The 10,602-nt window shown below is 44.8% G+C and overlaps 1 protein-coding gene across 1 annotated transcript; it reads right to left on the bottom strand.

The window, feature by feature from the left end:
• Window positions 1–919: 919 nt before the first annotated feature.
• On the bottom strand, window positions 920–3,888 carry SP9 (Sp9 transcription factor). Its single transcript, XM_073304748.2, has 2 exons — window positions 3,756–3,888; window positions 920–2,955 (listed from the first exon to the last, which is right to left on the bottom strand). Exons 1-2 carry the CDS (start codon window positions 3,774–3,776, stop codon window positions 1,603–1,605), a joined length of 1,374 nt encoding a protein of 457 aa, XP_073160849.1. The 5' UTR covers window positions 3,777–3,888; the 3' UTR covers window positions 920–1,602.
• Window positions 3,889–10,602: the final 6,714 nt, after the last annotated feature.

Raw genomic sequence — 10,602 nt, 5'->3', positions numbered from 1 at the left:
GGGACATAAGCATTTCCAATTCACTATTTGCATAGATCAACTGTCTTTGAAAAGGAAAGGAGCAGTTGTCTTCCATAACATTAAAAAGCCTAGTTATCAAATCAAGTGCTTAGTTTGGGGCTTTTAAAACGTTTACATTTTATCTCAGGTTGCCCTTTACCGTTTGACATGCAAATTTGGTGCAGTTAATTTAGACAATTAAAAGGATCTTCAAGGGAGCTTTGTCACCGAGAATATTCGGAGTTGTCCCCGTGGACCAGCTGAGATAAAGTTGGCCAGAACAAATGATGTCTAGGAGATTAATTAGATATTTGATAAGACATGAATCCCTAATAAGGGAATACAAGGCACAGGGGGCTGCTATGTGCTCTAAGTCAAAATTAATAACATTTAACAAGATTTTCATTTAGCATGAAATGTCTGTTCCGGAGTAGTGACTCTAGCGGTTTATTCCCCTGAGATCATCTCCCAACCTAGGAAGCCTTGTGAGGCTAAAGACTTTTTTAAAAAACAGTTTCTTTGAACAGTTTACGTTAAATCTATTTGGGGGCATTTTCATAAAATGCGTTTCCAAAATTTGGATAGGTTTTAAACCTTTTTTATTTGGGGTCAGATCTTGGGGGGGGCGGGGGAATGAGCGTTTGAATGAGGAAACACAGTTATAGGACATAACCAGATTGAAATTTGCCTTAAGATATTTGATTAATTTGGACCCTTGGCGTCAAATGCATTTCTTGTTTTTAAATCCCATTCGCTTGTATTACTGTACTAGCATTGGGAGAGGAAAAAAGAGGGTTTGCGCTAAAAGCTGCTCTGTATAAGGGCTGGGAAAAAAGAAGAAAAAACGTAAGTATATTGTTCAGAATCCTTTAATAATACCAAAATGAAAATATTAAGTCAAGATTTTTTTTCATACAGATAAACGCATTTAATTTCTTCAAATGACCTTAACTTACGTGTGTTTGAGTGAAATGTTAACTCAACATTTTAAATAGCTTTTACATATATACCGACTTCCACAAAGTGCATCAGAAATTTTTTAAAAAAAAAAACTTCCTGAATTTCAGGAATTCACCAAAAAAGACAAAAAAGAGAGACAAAAATAAACCCCCTATCAGGATCAACGCTTACAAGAAAAATAAGATAACACAATCTTTTTTGAACTCTATTTATACAGATGTTTATGGAATACAGAGGAACTGTCTCAGACTTCCACTTTAATTTCTCACCTTAAGCCTCTTTTAGGATGCTTTCCTTTTTTAAAAAAAACAAACAAAAAAAGTGTCATTGTAACTAGATTTCGTCAGGCAGGACCTGGTGTAGCTAGAGACTAGTAATCCACACCAAGGGCGGTTTTCGGTCCCGTTGGTTTCACACTGCTCAGTCTGTGCGGGCTTGGGTCTCGCTATTGCTCTGCATCAGGAAGCTGTGTCAGTGTCCTGCGGGGCTGAGGGTTGGGCTGTGTCTCTGGGGCTTGGCCCTGGACCCTGCGCTTTAGTCCAGTCGCTCCTGCAGTCTGAGCGCAGTTTGTGGGGCGGCTCCTTCGCCTCTCCCCGGCCGGGGCTTTGCAGGGGACGAGGGCGGCTGTTCCGTCCGGGCCCCCTACGAGTCGTTCGGCCCCGCGGTGGATTCCTTGCCACCGCCTCCCCGGGCAGCGGTCACCCCCTCGTGCAGGATGAGGTCGGGGGACTCAGAGCGGGGGGTCTCCAGGTTGCTGGCGTCCGTGTCGCTGTCGCTGCCCTTTTTGCCCCCGCCGCCCCCGTTGTGCGTTTTAATGTGTTTGCTCAGGTGGTCGCTGCGCATGAAGCGCTTGTTGCAGACGGGGCAGGCGAAGCGCTTCTCGCCCGTGTGAGTCCGCAGGTGCCGCTGCAGCTCGTCCGAGCGCGTGAAGCGCTTGCCGCAGAAGAGCCAGTTGCAGACGAAGGGCCGCTCGCCCGTGTGCCAGCGCAGATGCGCCTTCAGGTGCGAGGTCTTGCCGTAGACCTTGCCGCAGCCCGGGATGTGGCAGCTGTGCAGCCCCTTGCGCCGCAGGCTTGCCCCGGCCGGCCCCAGCCTCTCCGCCTCCTGGCAGTTGGGGCAGTCGCAGGTGGCCCGGCCCGAGTACCTGCGGGCGGAGCGGGCGGAGCCTCCCCCAGCCGCGGCGGCCGCGGCGCCCGTGATCATGGCGCTGGCTGCGGCCACCGCCGCGCTGGAGTCTGTGTAGGAGGGCAGCACGGGCTTGAAGCCCTCCTGGGTCAGCAGGTGCTGGCTGGTGGAGAGCAGATGCGAGGCGGCCGTGGAGCCCAGGCCCGTGGAGCTGAAGGCGGAGTGAGTGAGCGAGCTGAAGTCGGGGTTGTAGGTGCCCAGCTGGGAGTGCAGCGAGGCCTGGGGGGCGCCCGAGTGCAGCGAGCTCTGGAGCCCCCCGGCGGGGTTCTGCACCTCCAGCCAGGAGCCCGGGTTGGTGTGCACGTCCCACCACGAAGAGGCCGCCCCGTTGGCCACCTCTCCCGCCGCCAGGGTGGAGTGGAAGCCTGACTTGTACCACGATTCGTAGGGGTGCGCCATGCCCACCCGCGGGTACAGGCTCTCGGCCGCTGAGCTGTGCACTTTGGAGATGAAGGCCGACTGGCCGCCGGGCTCCTGCGGGGACACGCCCGCAGCTGCCGAGTTGGAGAAGAGGCCGCTGTAGTCGCTGCTGAAGGCCGAGGAAGTGGGCGAGGTGGAGGCCAGGCAGAAGGCACTGTTGGCGGTGCCCGTGCCGCTGGCCAGCCCGCTGGAGCCCCGGCTAGTGGCCACCGTGAAGCCCGAGAGACTGGAGCCCAGGTTACAGCTGGAGGTGGAGCGTTTCCAGGGGTGAAAGCCTCCCTTGGCGAAGGCGCTGGACTCGGGTAAAGTGGTCAGGGGGCTGGTGTTCCCGATCTTATTGCAGGTCGCAGCCAGCATGGCCAGGGGAGTTGTTCCAAATCTTGGCTCTTCCTAAGGGAGACACAAAGCAAGCCCGTGAGCCTTGGAGAGCCCAGGAGAGGCGCACACGCAAACACAGCAACGTGGCTAAATACTCTCTGCCCGAAAAGTAACACTGCAAAAGTAGCCTTTCGTTTTGGATGAAAACGCCACCCTGCCCAACTTGATGCAATGTCTATCTTGTTTTCAGGGTCCTACAGTGCTTGAATAAACGCTACAAACCAAATTAATTTAATGATACACTTCTCCATAGTCATAATGGGGACGACCGACAGTGATGTTTTAAAATGGCACAGGCGTAATTTCTTAAGAGAGTTTTGTGGCGGTTTGAGACTCTTTATGGCAATGCTTTCCTCTTTCAACGTGCGATTGTAAAGGCAAAAATCCCCAGGGAAACGAAAAAACGACGTGCTCTAAAGCCACAAGGGTTATGGCTTTAGAGCCAGCAGAAACATAAACATAATTACATTGCTACATGGCTTTGGTGCAAGCATCACGCACCAGGCTGGTTCGAGAAAATCCATTCCAATTTGGCATAACCCGCCTCGAGTTTTTTTTAAAAGCTTCATTTCTTTCAAAATAAAATAAACTTGATACTAAAGTCGTCTTGCACGTGAATGGTGCGACTGGAAATCAGTCCCGAACGCCCCCGAAACATTAATCGAGTTTGCGCTTCAATTGCAGCACATCGTCATTTATATAACGAGAAACTGCGATACAACAGCAACAGTTTTTTTTCAGGGTAACAAACCTGCCCCCAGAAACCACAACGAAAAACGTGCCGTTGGAATAAAGATGTTTCTCTGACTTACCCCAAGTATAGACGTAGCCATAGCACGTCCCTTGGCTGGGTGATGGGATCGAATGGGGGGCTCTGCTTTGCGCTCAGCCCGGAGAGGTTGCTCAATTTCCTCCTAGCTCCCCGCTTTATTCCAGTTGCACTAAGTACACTCTTGGCTCTGGAGGGCTAAACTCAGCCTAAGTGTGGGGAGCGCCTGCTTTGAAGTACCGCTGGCTGGGTCTCTCACCCAATGAGGGCGCAGAAAGAGCAGGCTGGAGCTGCCCTGCAGCCAATCAGATACTTGGAGGTGCAAGAACCAGGGCTCAGGGCGCGTGCCAGTCAAAGGCACAGGGATAAAACTCAGTGCTTTGGACTAAAGAAATTATACTGTAATTAACTTTAAAAAAAACAAAACAACCCTGGGTTTAAATATCCTTAAGGTTGTGACATAAACCAACAAAAGCTAGGAAATTCAAAGTTAGGGCTGACACTTCCTCCGTAACTAACGGTCTGTGGGAAAAGGGGGGGAAGCCACAAAGGGCAGGAGCTGAATGTCAGCATTCACTTTGAATTTTGTCAGTTTAACCATAGATTAAAATTATTCGACTGTATTATATATTCTCCATAATTACTTACCCAATCCAACATACTAGCTGGATCCAGGAAATATGTATTTCTGTTTCTTGTAAAAAGAAGGTTTATTTGCTCAACAGGCCCTTCCTTTCATTGCCATTCTAGAATCTGGTCCATCAGACAAATTGGGCAGGTGGGGCACAGTCAATGCACATCATACCTGCCCAAAAGTGATTACAAACATTTCTGTGCTAGAACAGTAAGCACATTCCAAAGTGTATTTTACTCCTCTATATTTTTGTCAAAGTACTAAGTGATTCGTCATGTTGATGCATAATATATTTGCTAGTCTCTTTGGGGAAAAATATGAAGAGGCTTTTTAGTTACATATCCCCCCAAAACAGGATATTAAACCGACACGTACTGTATCTTTCTTTTTATATTCTCATAACTGCCCAAAGGAGCCCGAGGAGCGATATTTTTTGCTGGAGAGGAAGGGTTTTATCTTAAATAACAATCCCTGGTTAAAGACTTTGAATGTCAAGTCTGTAACCTGGAGCACGTTTTTCGAGCCTTACAGAAAGCCATGAAAAACCACTGTGCTTGCTAATGGCAGCGAGCGTGCTTCCTCCTAGCTGCGCTAGGGCGCCGCTGGAATAAGCCTCCCCAGCACTCGCCTGTGGCCTCTGCACTCTACACACTCCACACGCCCAGTGAGCGACAGAGACTTTACCTGCTCTCTGCATGTGCGAAATGTAAGTCCAAACCTTGGCTCCTAAATGTATTGCAGGCTAGTCCCTTTGATTGTAATTATTAGAAGCTTCTTAAGTAATTGCATTGAACTCACCCGCACGGTGTCGCGAAAGTCAATAGACGGACAACTTTTTAAATATTGCGATTGTATCTGTAGAGCTGAGATTATGACGGTGTCCTCTTTCTCTCTCTTCCCGGGTGCAGCTAGTTACAGTTCCGAACCAGAAATCTGAGTGCATTCAGGCAACCCTAGCTACTTGTTCTGGATTGCAGTAAATATTCTCCTTTTCCTCAAATCCGCTTCTGTAATCCAGCATAAACCCCAGCACTAGATGCAAAAATACACATTGTTAAAGGACGAGGTGGAGAAAACCATGGATTAAGGTTCTTTTTCTCTTGTCTTTATTTCATTGCTAAATGTTCCAACTAGAGAAGATAGCACGTTGTTGTACATTGTAAGTAAGACCCAGTCTGCAATAACTATACCACAACGGGCAGGGATGTCAGTGGAGATTTTCTTTCATTTAAACATTTAAGGCTATTTTCAAAGGGTGTTTGCCTTTTTGACGCTGTGAATATTTAAAATGGTGAAAGTCAGGGGAAATACTGTTCTGCCCCTAATACTTTGCACATTGACTTACGCTGAACACAGGGGGCCAGCGAGTGAATTGCAATCCCTTTCTCCAAGAGGTCTGCCTGGAGCAGATCATAAACGGCAGTTTTACCCAGGAGGGCTGAAGTGCTCCTCGGATGGAGGCGATTGAAAAGGGATGGGGGGGGGGGGGAGCCTAGAGCACAGGAAAGACTAGGAGTCCGACAGGGGCACCCGGGAGCAATCGCCCAACAGGTGACTCTTTTCTACACGGGGGAGCCAGCGCTCCTGTTTGTTTAGACGATCTGCCGTTGATTTACTAATAGGGGTGATTGTTCAGTGGCAGCGAGGCGTTTCTGACCAACCCCGAGGCAGCACAGGGAGGAGAACTGGTGAGGCTTCCCCCCCCGCCCCCCGGAAAGCTGACAAAGTAATGAATAAAATAAGCTGCAAAGGGAGTTAAAAATTGTGATGTTCAAAACCCAGCCATTTAACCCAGAGGGTAAAGGCACCTACTTACTACTGGCCTTTTCACATTGTCTGTTTCCAAATCCAGTCACTTTTTTTTTTCTGTTTTTAAACACACATGGGTAGGGGTGTTACATATAGTATTAATCAATTTGATAATAACAAAAGTAACTGAAATCTACTAAAAGAAGGCACACATTTAAATAAATAAACGAATATGTAGCGAAATAGAAAACGCTCTTAAAAATCTTTAGGGGGTCAAGAATTTTCTGACAGATTTTTTTCAAACACCAAAAATCTAGTTTTTAAACAAAGATCAATGTGTTATGCTAAAGTGTTGAGCTGACTGTTAAAACATTTGGGGGGATAATGACAATGTAACAAAGGCCTGGTTTGGAGTGAATCACCACCCTTTTAAAAGTTAGAGCAATTTTCAAGAGAATAGCTTTCAGCAAACGCTTTACATTATTCAAAACGGCCAAATAATGCTCTATTATAGCGCCTGAATGCTGCCAGTCAGCCCATAAGTGCAATTTGTGCAAAGGCTCGGTGCCTTATCTCCACTTCTTTATAAAGAGGTGAATATAAAACAATTTCTTCCAAACCCAGACAGAGAGCACGAAAATTGCTTCCCTTTCTGCAATCAGGGCAATTTAACTGGAGTGCAATTAGCACTATTAAATGTCGATTCTGCATAAACAAATCTGACTAGGAAGCGAAAGTGGGGTGAGAACCTCATATAAACTGAAACTGATTTTTTAAAATTATGTATCCGGGTCCTTTACAATTGATCCGTGACGTTTTCATCTTGGAATATATTTACATCATAAATACACTATGGCTAAATCAACATAAATCTTTTTTAAGTCTCAGTGTGAGTACTAATAAAGAAGAATGGTCTAATTAAATGAAACAGGTTCACTTCCTTTGAACAAATATTGTTTCCCACCTTCCCTTTAACATGGATCTTTTGATCCGTGCAACTACTAAAGTTGCTGTCTTCAGGAGGTAAAGCTGGGAAACAATTCGTTCATTAAAGCTGATTGGAAGGCTCATGGGTTCACATTCAAGAGCGTCAGACGAAATGGTTCTTCTGTTCAAACGGGGCTCTGGAAAAAAATTGCCAAATATTTTCCAAATACATCGATTTAACAGCAGTTAAATGTGAGTTTGCTGTACTATTTCCCGGGAATCCTAGGACGGACACAGAATTTACACACGGATGCTACACGGGGGGAGGGAGGGAGGTGTAAACCTTTCCAAGTTCAGGAGAAGCAATCAGATTCTCTGCCAAACAAGAAACGTGTGGGGGAAACCCGCAAAAATGCCCATCGCTTATACAAATAATTGCATCCTGCCATTCTTTTAGCATCAGGGTTTCCATATGAACATCTCTCTCTCTCTCTCTCAATTATGCTTTTCATTTACATGATACAGACTCCACTATGGATTATGAGAACAGCGCCGAGGGGGACCAGGTGATAAATTAATAACTTTAGTTAAGAAAAGGCTTCCCCACTATTCTATGCATTCTGTGCATTATATTAAAAAGGGGGAGGCTATATAGAGAGAGTGTTAAAATACAGCCCATGGTGCCTGTTGAGTCCCTGAATTATTTCCTCTGTAGAGTTTTTCATTTGTGGGCAAAGATGAAGTGCAGCTTTTGATTAGAAGAAAATCTTTTGTAGTTCATAAAAAGGGAATGAGCACAGGGATCAAATAGATCATGGAAATTAAGTGAAAATTATGGAACTCTCCAACAGTTTGTACTTGAGCTTTCATTTTATATTTGTTACATAACTCCCTCCCTCCCACTCCCGCCCTTACCCATATAAATAAAGACCCAAAGATGGAGCAATTGATAGACGAGGCTTTAATCTTTCCTCTAGCTCTAAGGTGCCACTATTTAGAGGTACCAGGGAGATCCATTTCCTCGCAGTTGTGAAATCTGCAGGATATATTGAAAAAATCCTTGTCTCTTAAGTGCTCTCCAAACATTTGAGTATAAAACTAATTTTCTTCCTCTAGATTTATTTGACCCATATATTTTAAAGCCCCCTTGTTCTATTTATCTCAAACGAAGACACGTTAACAATTAAAGGGAAGACTGCAGTGTCAAAGGAAGGAAGGTGACTGTAGACTGTATGATGATTTTAATTACTACAATTATTGGAAGATTATTCAACAAGCTTCATAGATTTGTTTACTGCATCGATAGGAAAAGCCTCAGGAACATTTTATGAGGATTTTATCATCTTGGTTCACATTCCTTACAACACTGTTACGGTATATAGATTAGACATGACAAGATCAAACCGCAGCAGGTTTGAAACTCAGCCAATGCTAGCGTTTTTAGAGCTATCTGTATTAAAATTAATGGGTTTCTAAGTAAAGGGAACTGAATTAGCAAACGATTGGACCCATATTTACAGAGCCTAAAGCTACCTTTTGCATATACGTCGGTTAAAGAAGAAGCTCTGATCTCTTCGGAAATTTGGTAGCGTTTTAAGTAGAGAAATATTGGCCATGTTTATTAGTTTTGCTTTCTAGATATACAAGCCAAAATACCAGCGGTATCATTACTTTAAGATTGCCTAACTTCCGCTCCTTCCTTTAGTAGGGCTTATTAGATGTGAGGGTAAGCATATGCATTGTATAAGATAAACGCGACATTAGACACGTTTGCTCAAACGGTGCACCTGAAAAGGGAAGATTTTTTTTAAAATATCTCTCTTTTCATGTACAGTACTTCTGATATTGGCCTAGTTTTTTATTAACATCTATTGCAAGGTATGACTCAGTATGTTGGTTTGTGACTAAGAAAACTAGCTGTAACCTATAAATCCTACTGTAGGTTTTGCCCATTAATGAATTGCTGATTTCAATCAGGAAAAATACACTGATTCTCTCCCATCTCTATGTTCCCCTCTTCTCCTTTCCTCTTGTCCTGGTATTAGGACTAGGAAAGACGGAGAGCCGTTCAGTGTGCTATAATTATTGGATCTCAAGCTTAAGGTGAATTTCAGCTCAGATCATGAACCATTTCACGTTCAAATGCAAGCTTGCAGTACTTTCCTAGTGGCAATTAGGAGCCTATTACAAGCCATTAGATTGATCAATGTACCTTAAACAATGTGAATGATTTATATGGCGAAGAAAAAACCTTCTTACATCCATTGTACTGTTCCAGAGACCAACCTGGCCCTGTGAGTCCATCCATCACAGCTTTAAACAAGAAAAGCAATTTATTTAGAAAACTTACATGCAAAGAAACAGGCTCGATTCGTTCGTCTTGAGAGGTATTCGAGCATTGTCTGTTTTTCTCTTTATTGTTAAAGAGACGTAGGCTAGAAGAATTCGGGGGGAGGAAAGGGGGCGGAAGAGATTTGCTGGGTTCCAAACGGATTAATTCACCTTGTACCTGAAAGAAGGAAACAAAGAGACTGCTTCCTAAACAATCCCCTAATCTGCTGTGTAGAGGCAATGCAACGAGAAAAGCACTGGGTTACATGTTTATTTAACGAAGTGTTTGGGTAGCTTTGTAGCCTTTTAATTACATCGGAGACGCAGACCCATTAGCCATTGAAGTTATAAAACGGCAAAGAAGCTGAAACCCAATCTCATGAAGGAAGGGCTATGCCACAGCGTTCCCTACAATGGCTAAATATTCCAACTAACCTAGACATGGCTAAATATGTGTGGCGATCAAAGCCAGCCCAGCCACCCCTATAGGCCTGGGTCTGTTTGCAGTTTTCCTTTCAAGACACATTGAACTTCTCACGAGAAGGAAATTCATTCCAGTTTCTGAGAGCCCACAAACCATAGGGCTGAGGGAAAGAACTGACCCACTTCACACTTGCCAACACACTTCTGGTTAGGCTTTGCCTACATTCAGGTCGAAACGACCAGAAGCTGGTTTAGTCTTGACTGTAATGGATGGCCACCACTATTCGTTCCTTGCTTTGGTACTAAACCGAACTAGTTTCTGAACTCAGTGCAAGGGTGCATGTTTCTATTTTAATCACACCGTGATTGGATAAGTCGTTTTTACAGTTCTCTGAATGAAATGCTCTGAATTTAAAACACTGGGAAGGAGAAACCCCCCAAACTCCAAACTAACTAAGCCTTTCTTTAAAATATCCCAAGTGATCCCCGCTGGGGACAACGTAACTAGTGGAAATATTTGTTAATTAAAGTGTGCACAAGAATTGCAATTGCAATGTATGTGCCCTTCGGCTGGACATTTAATCCGACATGTCACAGTAGTGACGATGTTAACTAGCACGAGATTCTAAGCATTAATTTGTCATATGCCAGTTACCGTCTGGTCTGTTGTTTTCTACATTCTAATCGCTAGCAATCCCTTCAGAGCTTGTCAAAAATAACCCTTCATCACATCATTTGATGAGAAGGAGCAGGAGGTAAGCACAGTGCAACAGCATCTGTACCAAGAGACAGGGTGTCAAATCCCATCAAGAGATATGAGCTGCCT

This window comes from Lepidochelys kempii, chromosome 11 (assembly GCF_965140285.1).
Source record: "Lepidochelys kempii isolate rLepKem1 chromosome 11, rLepKem1.hap1, whole genome shotgun sequence".
In the NCBI taxonomy this organism is placed as follows: Eukaryota; Metazoa; Chordata; order Testudines; family Cheloniidae; genus Lepidochelys; species Lepidochelys kempii.
The sequence above is the reverse complement of the archived record's forward strand: the minus strand, read 5'-3'. Positions and strand labels throughout refer to the sequence as shown.

Coding starts and splice junctions, on each gene's coding strand:
- SP9 (XM_073304748.2), bottom strand. CDS start 3,776: ATGGCTACGTCTATACTTGGG. Junction 2,956..3,755: donor TGGCTACGTCTATACTTGGG/GTAAGTCAGAGA, acceptor TGTCTCCCTTAG/GAAGAGCCAAGATTTGGAAC.